Source organism: Cupressus sempervirens, chromosome 11 (assembly GCF_028749045.1).
Source record: "Cupressus sempervirens isolate cs-2001-9-10 chromosome 11, ASM2874904v1, whole genome shotgun sequence".
Classification (NCBI taxonomy): Eukaryota; Viridiplantae; Streptophyta; class Pinopsida; order Cupressales; family Cupressaceae; genus Cupressus; species Cupressus sempervirens.
Genome location: NC_143128.1, coordinates 147,352,919 through 147,369,450, shown reverse-complemented (window position 1 = coordinate 147,369,450; position 16,532 = coordinate 147,352,919). Strand labels below are relative to the sequence as shown.

General features: G+C 37.0%; 1 protein-coding gene across 22 annotated transcripts in view; it reads left to right on the top strand.

Annotated features, from left to right (window-relative positions):
* LOC149528624 (uncharacterized) overlaps positions 1-1,461 on the top strand; it is a 28,600-nt gene extending 27,139 nt beyond the window's left edge. For 4 of the 22 annotated variants that reach the window (XR_016358717.1, XM_089809923.1, XM_089809922.1 and 1 more), the window contains 2 exons: positions 476-746; positions 841-1,461. Coding sequence is in view for 16 of the 22 variants with exons in the window: in XM_089809923.1 (XP_089666049.1) it covers positions 735-746; positions 841-1,005 (177 nt within the window). In the remaining 6 variants the exon portion in view is untranslated. Of the gene's footprint in view, positions 1-293; positions 747-834 lie in introns of all 22 variants that reach the window. The other 18 variants (XM_089809914.1, XM_089809911.1, XM_089809912.1 and 15 more) reach the window with 7 other exon arrangements.
* Positions 1,462-16,532: the final 15,071 nt, after the last annotated feature.

The following is a 16,532-nucleotide window of genomic DNA, read 5'->3' as shown; positions in this document are numbered from 1 at the left end:
CTAGAGTACACACACTAAAAACACATAATCAAATTCTTAATTAAATGAGAAAGAATTGCCAAGATGATGCAAACAGGCAGGAAATAGGCCTCAAATTGAGCAACTAAAACATTTTCTATGGTAATTCACAATGCTAGTTGCTACACATTCCTTAGTTGTAAGTTCCTTGTAGGAATGCTAGGGACATCAATGCCTGTTGTCTATTGTTCCTATGCTTGGTTAAATTTTTGAGGAATTTTTATTTAATCCATTTTTGGCATCAACGAGGATATTGATCGTATTTGTTTATAAAGTTGCAGGTCATTGAAAAATTTGAAGCAATTGGAAAGACTCTAGCTCTTCTTTTATAAGTTCTAGCATGGAGATTTAAAGAATTTTTCATGCATGAGCATATAAGTTTACTTCTTGAAATAGGATTGTATGCAAATATGTTATCTCTGAAAAGGCTTTTGTCCTTCCTGGTCTGACTATACAGGTTATGTAAACAAATGTCTTTAATAAGATACAATACTTCTTCTACCAAACCTTTACAGTGAGACCACCGAGGACAAGGGGCTTTCCTAGGATGGCATCTTTGCATTCATTTCTGAAAAGTAAACACAAATAGGAGGATTCACAGGAGCTGTTAACCTGAATATGTTAGCCGTCAATTGAGTAAGAGGTGCCCTTCTGGTTGTTGGGGAATACAATTAGCAGAAATTTGAAGCTGTTAGTCTGAATGTACTGGCCATTAAATGGCGCAAGAGGTGCCCTTCTGGTTGCTTGAGAATTTTTGGTTAGTCCATATTTAGCACCAAGGAGGATTTTGATAATTGATTCTATTTGTGTATAAAGCTGCAGGTGGCTGAAAAGGTAGAAGCAATTGGAAAGACTCAAGCTCTTCTTTTAAAAGTTTCGGTGTGCCTTTCTGGTTGCTCGGAAAATACAATAAGCAAAAATTTGAAGTTGATAGATTCAATGTACTGGCCATTAAATGCAGCAAGAGGCACCCTTCTGGTTACTTGAGAATTTTTGTTTAATCTATTTTTGGCATCAAGGAGGATTTTGATGATTGTATTTGTTTTCAAAGCTGCCGGTGGCTGAAAATTTTGAAGCAATTAGAAAGACTCAAGTTCTTCTTTTAAAACTTCTGGCATGAGATCCAAAGATCATTTTTGCACCAGCTTATGAGTTTACTCCTTGAAATAGGATTTTATGAAAAGATGTTATCCTTGAAAAGGCGGTTGTCTTTCCTTTTCTAACTATTCAGGTTATGTAAAACGAATGTGTCAATAATAAAAAACAATGCTTATTGTACCAAACTTTTACAGAGGGACCACTAAGGGCAAGGGACTTTTCTAGGATGACATCTTTGCATTCATTTCTGAAAAGTGAACCCAAATAGGAAAATAAACAAGAGTTGTTAGCCTGAATGTATTGGTCATCAATGGAGCAAGAGATAGATTTCTTGTTGCTCGGGAATTTTTGGTTAATCTATTTTTGGTGTCATGGAGGATTTTGCTTATATGTTTATAAAGACTCCAGCCCTGCTTTTAAAATTTCTGGCACGGAGATCCAAAGATTTATTTTTCATGTGAGCATATTAGTTTACTTCTTCAAATGGGATTTTTAATCTGAAAAGGCTGTTGTCCTTCCTGGTCTAACTATTCAGGTTATGTAAAACAAATGTGTATTTCATAAGATATGATAATTCTACCATGCTTTTACAGTGAGACCACTAAGGACAAGAGGCCTTTCTAGGATGGCATCTTTGCATTCATTTCTGAAAAGTCGACTCAACTAGGAGGATGCACAGGAGCTGTTAGCCTGAATGTTTTGTCCATCAATGGAGCAAGAGGAATCGTTCTGATTGCTTGGCAATACAATATCCAGAAAAACTAATAAAAAATGTCGTAACTGAGGTATTTGGGGTTGCCAATGTTTATTATTATTCATGTATTTTACTTTAGTGGGACTTTCCGGTAGGCAGGAATATTGTGGTTATGTCTTGAGAATTTAAAATACTTTTCTCAGTGAAAAACCCCACATAAAATACATGAATAATTTGCAACTCTTCTTTAGAGTTCCCGAACCAATGTACCAACTAGTGAGTGCACCCTATATTAAAACAGAAATCAGGACATTTTACCATACTTGGTGTTGTTGCTAATATGTGATAAAAGCTATCATGCAATATGGGAGAAGATTGAGCGGTATGCTGTAGGTACTTTTGTTATTCCAGTGTACATAAGTTAGCAGCTTGTGTCTTTGGCCTAGGGATGTAAGATGCTACTTCCTCTTCCTTAGTGTTTTCCCTTACTCTCTACTCATATTTGCAATTTGTGGAGTTTCTTTGCTAGCTCCAACGTAGGATGCTACTTCCTCCTTTTCACCGTTTTCGCTTATTTTCTACTCAAATTTGCAATTTGTGAAGTTTCTATCCAACATACGATGCTACACAAATTTGCACTTTGTGAAGTTTCTATCCAACATACGATGCTACACAAATTTGCAATTTGTGAAGTTTCTTTCCAGCATACGATGCTACTCAAATTTGCAATTTGTGAAGTTTCTTTACAACATAAGATGCTATTTCTTTGCTAGCTCCAACATACGATGCTACTTCTTTGCTACCTCCAACATACGATGCTACTTCCTCCTTTTCATTGTTTTCCCTTATTTTGTACTCAAATTTGCAAATTGTGAATTTTTTTTCCAACATACAATGTGTTGGTAAACAAATTTGTTCTTTCAGATTATCACTCTTTAATGCCCAATTCGGAACAATATCTGATCACAAACAGTTGGAAAGCTCCTTGTGAATGTACTAGCTTTCCTCTGAATTGGTAGGTACAACTCCCTGAAATAAATTTGTAATGAATTTTGTTTTCTTCCTAAACTACTTTGGGGTATGTTCTTAACCGAAGAACAGTAGAGGGATAACCGAGCTAGACCTAAATAAAATCCAACTCAAGTGGATAAAAAACTTCTCAACACTGGAACAAATTCATGTACCCACACATCTTATGAGTCCGTAAATCTCATCTGCATAATCAATTGATGTTGAACTAAGCAAATTTAAAACCTAAGCTATAACTAATAAATCGGAAATACTAACAGAATATCTTCGTCGAATGAAATTGTAACAATACTTATCACACTCATCCGTTGCCTCGAAATAGGGGTGGAAGCTCTGTTCTTCCTTTATTCCCAGTAAAACAGAAAGAGAAACATGAACAAAATGTAATACCTATTGGAATAGGGAATAATTGACATAAAATACCATTCAATTGTCTTTGCAACAAAAAGAACTTCACACCAAAAATTTGCCGACCTTTCATTAATATTTTCGATTCATACATATAGATGTTTTTGAGATGACCATTACAATGGAAGTTTAATCGGTTCATCTTTTGAGGGTGACAAATGGCAAGACGCCAGTTTGTCATATTACAAAATTACGAAAGAAAACAAAAAGAGGGCATTATATGAATCATTTAGGCTTCTTCCCCTTTTCTGTTTTAGCTCTATGTGACTTGGCGGCAACCATTATTGGGATCATTTCCTCATGATTGGGCACATGTATATTGGTGTATCTCAAAAGCCATTTTGCATGTTCCCTTGCCAACTCTTTTACGCTATTCAATTGATCCGGCAACTCCATCGCAGCCACATGTATCCATCCGTTGAGCGCCTGGAGTTCTTTAGTTCTGTTCTGGCTACTGGATGCCACTACAGAAAAATTATCCAAATAGGTTGAGAAGTTTCTTTTCATCACTTCCACTCTAATGAGGTCTTTTCCTTGACCACTAGTTTGAGAGTCAGTGTGTAGCCCTCTCATCAATTCAAATCCTCTATCTTGGCTCTTTTTTATCTTATCTTCTGTCTCTCTGAGCCCTTTCTTAGCTTCTTGAATCATTTCAAGCTTAAACTGCATACTTTGGAACCATTCAAACAAAGGTTCATTACCTTTTTTTAGAATCTTGGCTTCGACTACTTCCTTGGCTTTCATCTGCATGATCATCTTTAAGAGGGAGAGACATTCATCACAGCTGACTCTTTCTCCAACCAGAGTGTTACTGTTAGATAATATGTTATCTTTTTCTATTTTCAATTTGAGGATAACATTTCCAGTTTGATCTATGAGAGAAACTCCCTCTGACTTGAATTTCTCAATCCACTCTCTTTTGATTTGGCCATAGTGCTTATCTTCCTGGAGTTGGGAAATGAAAGCTTGCACTTCGGCTGGACCAGGAGTCTAAGTCACAGATATTCCAGATATAGTTGCCAGTAGAGTGACTAGCTGCCTAATGAACTTATTCTACTCTTCTATTTCTGCCTTCATCTTGATCTTGGACAATTTGAGACTCTCTACTTGTGCTTCTATCACTTCATTGCTCGATCTCCACAAGCCAACCTTTGTATCATGTCTGGCTTCACTAAGGTCTATTGAATGCAAAGTAAAATCCTCAGGAGTCATATCCTCAATTCTCCCTCCTTTGTTCAGCTTTGCTATCTCCATTGTCAGTTGCCCTGTTTCTGGATCTTGTCCAAGTATGGACAAACTCTTCTGCTTCTTAACCCTTGTCAATGCAGTCTTGGAACGAACCGCGAGGGACACAATGTCTTTTGCAGAAACACCCTCATCTTTTCTTTTTCTTTTCCTCTCCAAAGTATCTTCTAGCTAAGAGTTAGTTCCTATCACCTTGGAAGCTGTTCTGAGTGATTCAATGCTGAACATCTTCTTCTTCACTGGAGTCATGGCCACAGTAGTTGAAGAGAAATGATTCTTTGAATCCTTGGAGATGAGTCTGGAAGAAGCTTGGCCTTTCTCCATCTCCGAAGTCTTCCTCGTCTCGTCATCTGATTCTGTTGACTCACTGGTGCTACTTTTTCCATCCCCTAAGTCCACTATCTGTATGGGAGAACTACCTGGTCTCAAAAGGGGAGCACTTGCTGATGGCAAGGGGCTATGATGAGGGGATGGGATTGGAGTGGTACACGGAGAAGGAATAGGGGTAGTGTGAGGAGATGGAATAGGAGTAGTATGTGGGGAAGGTACTGGGGAAGGAGCACTGCCCTTTGGTTCTTCTGCTTTCTGCTCTTCAGTGCCAGTCTGGGTTCCTATAATTGGCAAGGATCCATCATGACATGTTGGGGCTATAAGAACATTCTTGTCTAGGGGTTGATCACCTCCGCCCATAGGTTGAGCTGATCCTTGGGTGGAAGCTATGGTCACATCCATTGTAACACTCTGAGATGAAGTAGGCATTGTAGCTGCTGGATAGGCTAGAGTGGCTGCACCCTTACTCCAGCTCTTTCTGGTTATTCACTCAACCCACTTTCCGGTCCTCTTGATTATCCTTGCCATCATAATATCAAGACTTTCCTCCATTCCACATATGGCCCGGAGCTGATAGGAACTCCTCTTAATTTAGTTAGATATGTATTGTTGTACATATTTTGACCATCATCTTCTAATCCTTCTACATTGAGCTCAATGCCATATGTCTTTATTTGTTCCACCGTAAGTCTGGCAAATGCATGATCACGACTTTCCAATTCATCTTTGCAATATGCCCAATAATCCTCCAGAGTAGTGACATGTTTGATCACACTCCCGATTTGAAGCACATCCCTTGCATACCCATTCGGGTTGAACATGGGCCTCACAACTTCATATTCCTCCAATTTGTACTTACTTTCAAATGCCTTGAGCATTTTTTTAGCATCAGTTTGAGAATCACAACTATAAGCCGTGACCTTCATGGGGAACTCATATCCCTTTTTCCTTAGAGTGGCGCTCAACACATTCACTTGAATAGCTTGTCTCATGATCTCTACAAGCACGATCATGTCGCTAGGGTATCTGGGCATCTTCAGAGGAAATCCATCGAAAGCTGCAAGACGCAAATATGAAAAGGATGAGAATTGAATGAAATAGCTACCAAATTGGCTGATGGCTACCATCGCTTCTAGGCTAAACCTCCTCTCTGGGCATCCTTGTAGCTCCCTGCAAATTCTCATTGTAAAAGAGTCATTAACCTTGACGTATTCTGCATAACTATTCTGTAACTGCAAGCACGGATAAAATTCATAACTTTTTACATCATCAGGAAAATCCTGTATTCTGGGGAGGCTCGGCCATAGTTGTAAAGAAGCCAACATATAAATTAGGAAAGAGGACATGTAGAAGGTATTGTAGAATTTTGCTACACTCAAAGCTCTGGACAGATGTTCACTAACCTCATACGCCCAATCAACATAATGTGTGTCTAAACAGGTGATTTGCAATAAAAAAAAATATTGTTCTACAAAATTGAGTGCTTCTACCTCAGCTTTCAACCGATGTAAAAGAACTAGGATGTCCACAATTTCGGGCTTAAGATCAGTGCCAAAAAGAGTCTTAGGAACCTTACTCTTAGGTCCTCATGGTTTTTGGAACCAAGACCTCATGATTTCCTTTCACATCATGATTTCCTTTCACACACCATCTTCTTCAAGGAAAACTTGGACATGGCTCCTCCCATGGTCAATTCTGAAAATTCTTCTCATTCTGGAATTCGGAGGCAATTGACTATAGTTTGCCGGTCAATTGAGATTAAAACTGTATGATCCGGCAACAAAATCTATTTAGTATCCGAATTGTAATGGTTAATGCATTCAACGATCAGCTTAGGGGCTTGAATTGCTATTGGAAACCTGGCTGCTTCCACTAGCCCGCTTCCTCGGAGTTTCTCTGTTATTGGGTGGATTGGCTCCGTCTTCAACCTTCTTTGGAAATCTTGCATGTCGAAGAAGTGGAGTGAAGTATTTGTAACATTTTGCAATGTTGATTTAATCCCACCTAGTCCATAGTTGTTGCCATCTTAACTGAGATAGAGACAAACTGCAAATCTTAAAACTGAAAATAGTACAAAGAGTAGAGCCTTGTAATTGTGAAAATTCTGAAATCACTTTCCAATTCAACAGCATAACAGTTCAAATAAGAAAGCGATAGTTTAAAAATTAGTTATGTTCATCTCTTATATAGAAATCTCAATCCACCCGTTAATCTTCCAGATCCGTGCCACACGAGTGAATTAAAGGATAAATCCGTTAGATTAGTAAATGTTGGTGTCTCTAACGAATTTTTACATGTCATTTCACTTTTCCCGTTGGCCCAACAGTTACTTTCCTTTATTACAGACTTACTTTCCCGTTTTTCACCAAGTTACAGAGAATTAAGAACGGAGTACTCTATGGGGAGAAATTCGCCCAGCCAGATTTTTCTCAAGATTCCTTCCTAAATGTGATCAACTAGCTTCCATTATCTTTTTAAAGCATCCTGCAATTGATCTGTGAGCTCAACATGTTTACAGAAGTGATTTTTCAATGGATGCGGAAAATCGTTTCAAGGGGTTGAAAACCCACCGCAAAGAAGGCGACTTCTATTTTTCCGCGCTTGTTCTTATTTTCACTTAGTCTTTTAAGTTAATATGTCTCTAGACTTCGTAAAGTCTCAAAAGAGCTATGAAAATAAAAAAAAGGGGACCACTTGCTTTTCTCTCTTACAAACACCTTTGTCGGAAAACTGACTTCCCGGGTCGAAAACCCGCAATGGAGAAGCTGCTTTAGAATTTTTCGCCAGATGCTATTCCAATCATTCTAATGATTTTTGAGTAACTCCCAAGGTAGAATACTGCAACGTAAGAATAATCCATCCATAAAACGCTTTATTTCCTCCTTGTTCTAGCTTGTATTCCTCTTTTGTTGGCCTCTGCGGAAAATCACCTACGTAGTGCGAAAATTCACTAAGGAGAAGTTGATGCTAAGTTTTTCGTAGACTTTATTTTCTTTATATGTAAACTATAATGAGTCGTGAACAAGCTCTTTCTTGGAAATGACTTTGTGAAGATCATCATACAAACTAAGAATCTCTATTGAAAAGGATCTTAGACTACCCACAAAACTCATGACAACAAGGGAAACCCACCCGGTTATGTAATGCGGGAGAAGGAAGAAGGTGAAAATTTGATGGAGAGACTTTTCACTTGGGAAAAAAAATCGACTCAGACATACCTAAACCTAATTGAGACACAAGACCATTTTTCACTTTGCATAATGGGTACAGGATGAAAAGTGGGGCAACAGTTGGCTCTGACTGGGGACTTGGGTTGATCATACTGAAGCGAGGAACTCAAAATCTCTGATTTTGCAAAGAAGGTTTAAAAAAAGGTGGCAACACAACAAAACACAATGAAACAAAGAACAGGAAAACAAAAGCAAAGGGAAAGGATTAACTAGGAAATATAAGGAGATACTAAGCCTAACTATAATACAAATATAGGGGTTACCTATTTTCAGTTAGCAATTTGATAAAGCTTCAGATCCTGACCATTATAGGTTAGGGGTAGTACTTCGCCATCTTCATATGCCAATTTGAAAGAATTATTTTCAAATGCCTGATGAATCTTGAATGAGCCTTTCCATAAAACATCAAACTTCTTATGCATTCCTTTCAGAGCACTTCGCTTATCCTAGAGCAACACACTATCTCCCACCATGAACTTCTGTGGTCTTGTTCTTTTATCAAAGAGATCCTTCACTCACATTTGGTGTTGTGTGATGTGGTCTACGATTTTCTCCCTTTCTTCTTCAAGTTTACTCAAGTACATGATCCTCTTTTCTAAACTATCCTTGAAAACATCATCTTCAATCATTGTTCTTAGTTTATTCGTGGCCAATTCCAGAGGTAAGGGAAGATTAGCTTCGGTTCCGTAAACCAATTTACAGGGAGATATGCCGATTGCCATTTTAGGTGTCACTCTATCTGCTCACAATGCCTTGTGAATCTTTTTGTGCCAATTCTTTTGATTATCTGAAACCAATTTCTTAACAATATTCATCAGATTCTTATTACTTGACTCAGCTTGGCCATTTCCTTGGGAAAAATAGTCAAACGAATGACCACGGTGATCCTATACTCAAAACAGAAGTCAGTAATTTCAATCGAAGAAAAATAAGATGCATTATCCATCACCAATTTAATAGGAACATCGAATCTGACCAGTATGCTCTCCTTTATGAATTCACACACCACTTTGGAAGTAGTTTTCTTAGTAGCTTTAGCTTCCACCCACTTGGTGAAATAGTCAGTCGCAATTATCATATATTGGTGACCGGCACTAGATGTAGGACTAATCAGACCAATAAAATCGAGACCGCATTGCTGAAAAGGTCCTTCAATGATGGCAAGTCTCAATGGCAGAGTGGCTAATTGAGGACATCCAGAGAACATCTTACACTTCTCGCATTTCACTACCCAAGCGTATGCATCTTTAAACATCCCAAGCCAGTAATAACACTGCCTTAGTATCTTAAAAGCTGTGACTGAAGATGAGAAATGACCTCCACAAGCCTTATCGTGAAATTTTTTCAATAGTTTTTCTCGTTGTTGTCTGTCTACACACCTAAGGAAGGTGCCATCAATGGCATTTTTGAATAGCTTACCATCCCAAATCACATACTTAGCTGCTTTCAATTTGAGATCTCGCCTTTGTTTTGCATTTAAGCCTTTTGGGCATTCACCATATGTCAACAGATAAGAAATATTTTCAAACCATGAATCATAGAGGCCTACAGCTAACAACAACTGCTTCTCCTCCAATTATTCCGATTTTTCAATTATCTTGTTTTCTGAAATTGCTTTGCACAAAGCATTTCCCCTTATTAGCCTGGTAGGTTTTATTTCTATATCATACTCCTCTATCTTTGCCACCCATGCTCCTTTGACATTACAACCCACATCCTGCTGTGTCAATACACTCTTCACTGCTACATCTGTGACAAAGATCACAGAATGTGAATGCAAGATATAAAATCGATTTTTTTTAAGGGCTTTAACTACTACAAAGGTGTGCTTTCCAATCTGCGAATATTTCAATTCATGATTCTTCAAAGGTATGCTCATGAAAGCTATTGGGGCTTGTACACCCTCATCATTTTCTTGCATAAGTATGGCCGATAGGGTGTGTTCAGAAGCATAACAATAGATGATGAAATCTTGTTTATAATTCGGATGACATAACACTGGGGCATTAGCAATAGCAGTCTTTATATCTTGAAAAGCTTGCTTTCCTACCTCATTCCATTTGAAACTTGAACTCCCTTTCATCATATCTGCTATGTGTTTTTTTATTTTTGTGAAATCAGGTACAAACCTTCTGAGGAAATTTACCTATCCAAAGAAAGATTTAACTCCTGTTTTATTCGCAGGCAAGCTCAATCTTTGAATAACCTCTACCCATTCAGGGTCGATCCTAATGCCTTCCTAGGACACTATATGACCTAGGAGTTCCCCTCCATTACACAGAAAATCGACTTCTTGGCATTGAGAGAAATTCCATGCTCTCTGCATCTTTGCAAAACTTTCCTCAAGTCTTCCATATGATCTTTCCTTTTTCTTGAGAACACGGTGAGGTCATCCAGGTATATGACTATGATTCAATCTTTCAAATCAGTGAATGTCTTACTCATGCACCTTTGGAATGTAGCACCAGCGTTGATAAGTCCAAAAGGCATTCTGCGATACGCAAATGTACCCCAAGCAGTGGTGAATGCCGTCTTATGCTGGTCTTTCTCCTCTACTTCGACCTGATTATAACTTGAGAAGCTGTCAAGCATAGACATCATTTCAGATCCCACCACTGTTTGCAATAAATAATCCATATTAGGAAGAGCAAAGTTATCTTTTAGGGATGCTTGATTTAGGTTGCAGAAATCAACACAGATTCTTATTTCTCTATTCTTCTTTTGGACAGGTACTATATTGGCTATTGAGGTGGAATGATGAATGGGATAAATGATTCTTGCTTTTAACATCTTATCTACTTCTCAAAAAATGGCATCAACGACTTTAGGATTGTAGTTCCTTTGTTTCTGTCGGAAAGGAACTGCATCAGGCTTCAGTGGGATTTGGTGTTTTACCTTCCCATCTTTATAACTTTTCAAATCTTCATAGCTCCAAGCGAAAACATCTTTATATTCCATAAATATATTCTTTGCGGCTTCTTTCTCTTCAGGTGAACAACACTTCCTGATGTTAATCAGGTTGGGATTATGAATATCTCCAATGTTAACTCCTTCATATTCACCCATTGTTGGCCCCTTTTCTGCTCTCTTTTGCGTTATGTAAGCATCATGTCTATTAAACAATTTCTCTAAAGCCATGAAATATGGGGGAATAATGTTACCTTTCAGACGAACCTTTCCATTTTGATTCTCTTCACCATCCGCACAAGAATTTTCATGATTACTTCAGTTGGATTCATGCTCGAAACTAGCCTTATCATTCTCAAGGAACATCTGCAAACTCTTATCATCATTAAAGACTTGCCATGATTCTGTGTTATCTAGAACGGTAGATCAATACATAATTTTGATCTGGTACTTCTTGTCTTTGAAATTTGGGTGAGGAAGTAATAAGTAGGCAGAGATTGCTAAGGAATCAGCTTTGGTATACATCTCACTTAGGACCGCTTCAATAGAGAAGGCATCCAAACCTTCAATCTCATCCTAGACTCTATTTTTGTAATTCTTCAGCTTGTGATTTACACTATCCTTTTACCTATTTTACAACAAGCTCTGCATCACCTTGAGCTTTTAAAACCTTTATCCCTCTTTCTTTTGCTGTTATTATTCCTAGTAATAAGGCCACATATTTGGCAGTGTTATTTGTGTTCTCGAATTCTAATTTGAAAGCCATAGGCTCAAGTTCTCCTTCCAGAGATATCAATACTACACCTGCTCTAGATCCAGAGGTGGCACAACTTCCATCAAATTCAAGTGTCCATATACCCGATGCATCTCTATTTTCTTTTAAAACTTCCTTGCTTTGACTCTCATCTACTTGTCCATTCGAGCCCTCTTCAGTAAACAACATATAGTTGCCAAATTCTAGCTCTTGATAGAGAATCTAAGCTTTGGGGTAATCTGATTTCAAAATGGTGAACTTTTCCTTCTCCTCAGGTTCTAATTTGACCTTTTTATTTCCAATAGGTATCACTGCCTAAGACCAGTCTAGCTTTATTTCTCCCCCCAAGTCCCGGCAAAAACTTTTACTTAAAAGGAGTCCATAATTGGCTAGAATATCAGCTACCTGAATAGTCAATAGGAGCTTCTTTTCTGGGTGAGAAGCTAAAGCTACCTGAGCATCTTTAATCTGCTCGAGCAGGGGAACTTGTTTAGCATCCATCGAGTAGCATCTTCCATGTACTTTAGTGAGATTGAGACCCAAGGCTTTGGCTACGGAATAAGGCATAACATTATTTGATGCACCTGAATCTATTATACAATTACTAAGTTTACATCCATTAATATACAATGAAATATAAAAAGGCTCAGGTTTTTGCCCTGGGGACGTCGCTAGAATTGTAGAGTCTTCTTGGTTAAACAAACCAAATGTCAAGGTTTCATCCTCCTTCTCAACCATCACATTGCAATTTGTGTTTGATGTACTTCCTCTACATCGGTCTACCAATCTTTTTAACTCGGAAGGATGTGACTTTAAATAATCAATAGTGGAAATTTGAATTTTTGACTTTTCACAAAATTAAATGAAATCAAAGGATGTCCTATCCTTACCGATTTGTTTAGTAGTTGTTCCTTGATCAGCATGTGTATTACTTATCAAAGGATTGGAATCATTTTTGTGAATATGACTAGAGGATTGATTCTTCAACCTTTGTCCATGGGTAAGCACTGTGTATGAAGTTCCATCAATAGTTGCGTAACACTCACCTTTTGATTCAAAATTCGATTCGTATTCCAAGAATAACTTTCCAAAGTCGCCACTTGGATAGGAATCTGGTTCTGAACAAGGAGACACAATGTTTAATTTGTTAGTGGATAACAACTGCAACATGCGGGCTATCTCCGAGCAGCTCTCGCTATCATGATCTATGGTCAAATGAAAGACGCACATATTTCCTCTTTTTGGCATTGCCTCAATTTGCAACCTGGGTTGTGAACTTGTAAGCTGTGGAAATCTACTTTCATTGCTTCTTCCTGGTGAATTTTGGTAACTCCGCCAATAAGAGCTATTGAATTTGGGTAACTGCTTCTTCATTGCTACTAACTCATTAGACAACTTCTGAATGATCTCCTCTAATGACGTGGTATTACTGGAGCTCCCTTTAGTTGGAAGTTCTCATTTCCATTTTCCTACAGAAATCAAATCATCCTCACATTCAATCGCCTTCTTTTGTGCACCAACTAGATTTGTGGGATGTGCCCACCTTAAATCATAATTGACATCTGGAGGCATTGCACTAATAAAGAAAGTTTTCAAATTACCAGGTGTGGGTCTGTTAGCAACTAGAATTCTGCTCATAATCTTATTGAATTTGGCAACGAAATCCCTCATGCTCATAGTTGGTTGCTTCTTAATTGAAGTCAATTGTGTTAGTAGGGCATGTTCATCTTCTGCGGTCTTAAATCTTGTCTCAAAGGTTGTCCTCAATGTATCCCAATCAGTTATTGAGCCGTCAGCTAGATGGTAAAACCAATCCGCTGCATTGTCTGTGAGGGTCTCTACGAACAACCTTACAACCACATCTTCATGTCCCACCCCTAAGATATGAGTGGCTGTGAAGAAAGCTTTATGTGTTCGTCTGTAGTGACTTTCCCATCACTTGAGAATTTAGGGAAATTCTTGCTCGAACTGACCAAAAGTGGATGATAAGCGTTTAATGCTAAGGGTCCTGTTGTTGCAACCCATGGAGCAGCCATGATTGTCCTGACAGTATATGGAAAGAAATTAACAACTGGAGGGGCAGTAACTCCGTGAAGTGCTAACACCTAACACATGGAATATGAAGTGCTAGCGTCTTGATTTCTAATAGGGGAAGGGGGTCTGCTCCGACCTAACTCTAACCTAACTCTAACTCTAACCTATATTAGATCTCTAACCCTAACTCTAACCTATATTAGATCTCTAACCCAATCCTAACTCTAACTCTAACTCTAACCTATATTAGATCTCTAACCCAATCCTAACTCTAACTCTAACCTATATTAGATCTCTAACCCTTATCCTACCGCTAACCCTATCCCTAATAATGAGCTAAACCTATCATGTCCAATATTATTTCTAAGCTAACCTTAAACTAAAATTAAGCCAAGTTTAACAATGACCCTAAAGTTAACAATATCTCTAAACCAATCCTAATCATATTTTTTATTATACGTCATATTATTCTAATTGCAATCTCAACCTAAGCCTAACCTAATAATGACCCTAAACCTAATCTAAATTTCTAACCCTAATGTTAATCTAATCCTATTTTATCTAATCTAATTAAAACTCTATTGTTCATATTTAATAAAGCCTCACACCTATTCACTAAGTACTACGTCATGGGTCACATTCCTTTTTATCTAAGATACATTATGGGCAAGTGATAGTTAGCCTACCAATATCTCATTGTTTATATGTGATGTATGTTAGAGCTAATCATTTTGTGTGTGTGATATATGCTAGAGCTAGTAAAACAACTCAACAAAGTACAATTCCGAATACAAAGTAAGGGACACTTTCCATCTCAATGTAACCCTAACTCATATTCTATCACTAACCCTTAACAATGCTAGTTAAGTGACATACAAAATGTATTAAAAGACAAATAAATAGGAAAATCTACAAATTTCAATCATGTATTATTTTCTGACAACTTTTTTATTGTGAATTTACAACACAAAATGCATACCATGAATATAATATACTAAAATTTTGGTGAAATTCCCTTGTTTTTTATGTATTTTCAAATGTACATTTTTTAGGAAGCATATCCGCATCCATCTTACCATATCTCTAATTCTAATTGAAACGCTTAATGTAATCACAGGTTAACTCTAACCCTAACCTTAACCCTACCTCTACCCTTGATTCTAGTTCTAACACTAACGCCAAAATCATAACAATTATATTAACATTGAAGCATAACCCTAAACTCAATCCTAAATCTAACGCTAATCCATACTATATCTGTAATCCTAACCCTAACACTAATCTTAGCTAGAATCTAAACCTAACTACAATATTATCTGCATTTTTTACATATGTCTAACCATAACTCTGTCACTAACTAAATGCTAATCTATCCCCACTCTATCTAATCTAGTTGAAACTCTATTCTTAGTCTAACACTAATCCTAAACCATATCTCCATCCCTAATCCTTATTCCATCTTTAAGCCTAACATATATTCTAATTCTAATCATTTTTATAATTGTAATTAATATAATGAAAACCTATACTCAATCCTTAATCTAGCTCTAACGCTCAACCATGTTTTATCTCTAACCTTAACATTACCCTAACCCTAATTCTATCTTTACCACTAATCTTAACCCCAATTCTTATTCTAACTACAATTCTATCACTTATTGCAGCCCAATTTATAATTCTAAACCTAATCCTAGTCTTGAGATTAACCTATCATAACTATTTTCTATGTGTAGTGCTACTTCTAATTGCAATATTAACCTAAACAAAAGTTTAACTAAATAATGACCTCAAACCTAATGTACATCTCTAACCCTAACCCTAGCACTAAACACTAATCTAACCCTATTGTATATAATTTAATTGAAACTCTATCCCCAATCATTACCATAAAACTAACTCTATCTCATATTCAATCACTAAATTGAGTCCTACCCTATTTTTATTTCTATCTCTAACCCTAAGAATAATTATAATTGTAACTCTAAACCTAAATTCCATCCCCAATAATGACTCTTTTTATAACTCTAGTTCTAGTCTTAGCAAGCCTTAAGACTATCGCTAGCTAACATTCCTTGTATCTAGAATTCATCATGAGCACGTGATAGTCAACAATTATGAAAGTGTTTAAAATCTCATTGTGGTCAATACTTTTGTATATATTACATATGTTGGAGTTATTCATTGAGTATGTACGATGTATGTTGGACCTAGTAAAAATCTCAATAAATTGCAATTTTGAGTAGAAATAGAGGAAAACACCCAAAACAAGGAGAATCTATGGGTCTATGGCTAGGTTTACATTAGGGAAATGATTATCACATATTTTGTTGCTAACTGTAATCTTTCACTATCCCTAATTCTATCTCCAATCATAAAAATTTCCTCATAATGCCTATTTTTTGTGTATATGTGACATATGTTAGAGCTAGTCACTATATATGTTTGATGTATGCAAAAAATCAATAGATTACAAATTTTAGTAGAAAATGAGGGTTAAAGCAAAAATAAATAAGGAAGGATAATATATTTCTAGAGGTAAGGCTTAGTTAAATATTAGGGTTAGGGTTATCCATAGGTTTAAAATTAGGGCTCGTGGTAGGGTAAATATTAGAGATAAAATATAAGTTTAATTAGTAGAAGAATCAAAGTCAATATAAGATACACAAACTAATTGATTTATGAAAAATCAAGGGTGATCCCAAGGCACATGAACCAAGCTCTAATATCAATTTGTTGAATAGGCTGAATAAATGATATGGGTGAATTAGTTATTCCCACACAACCA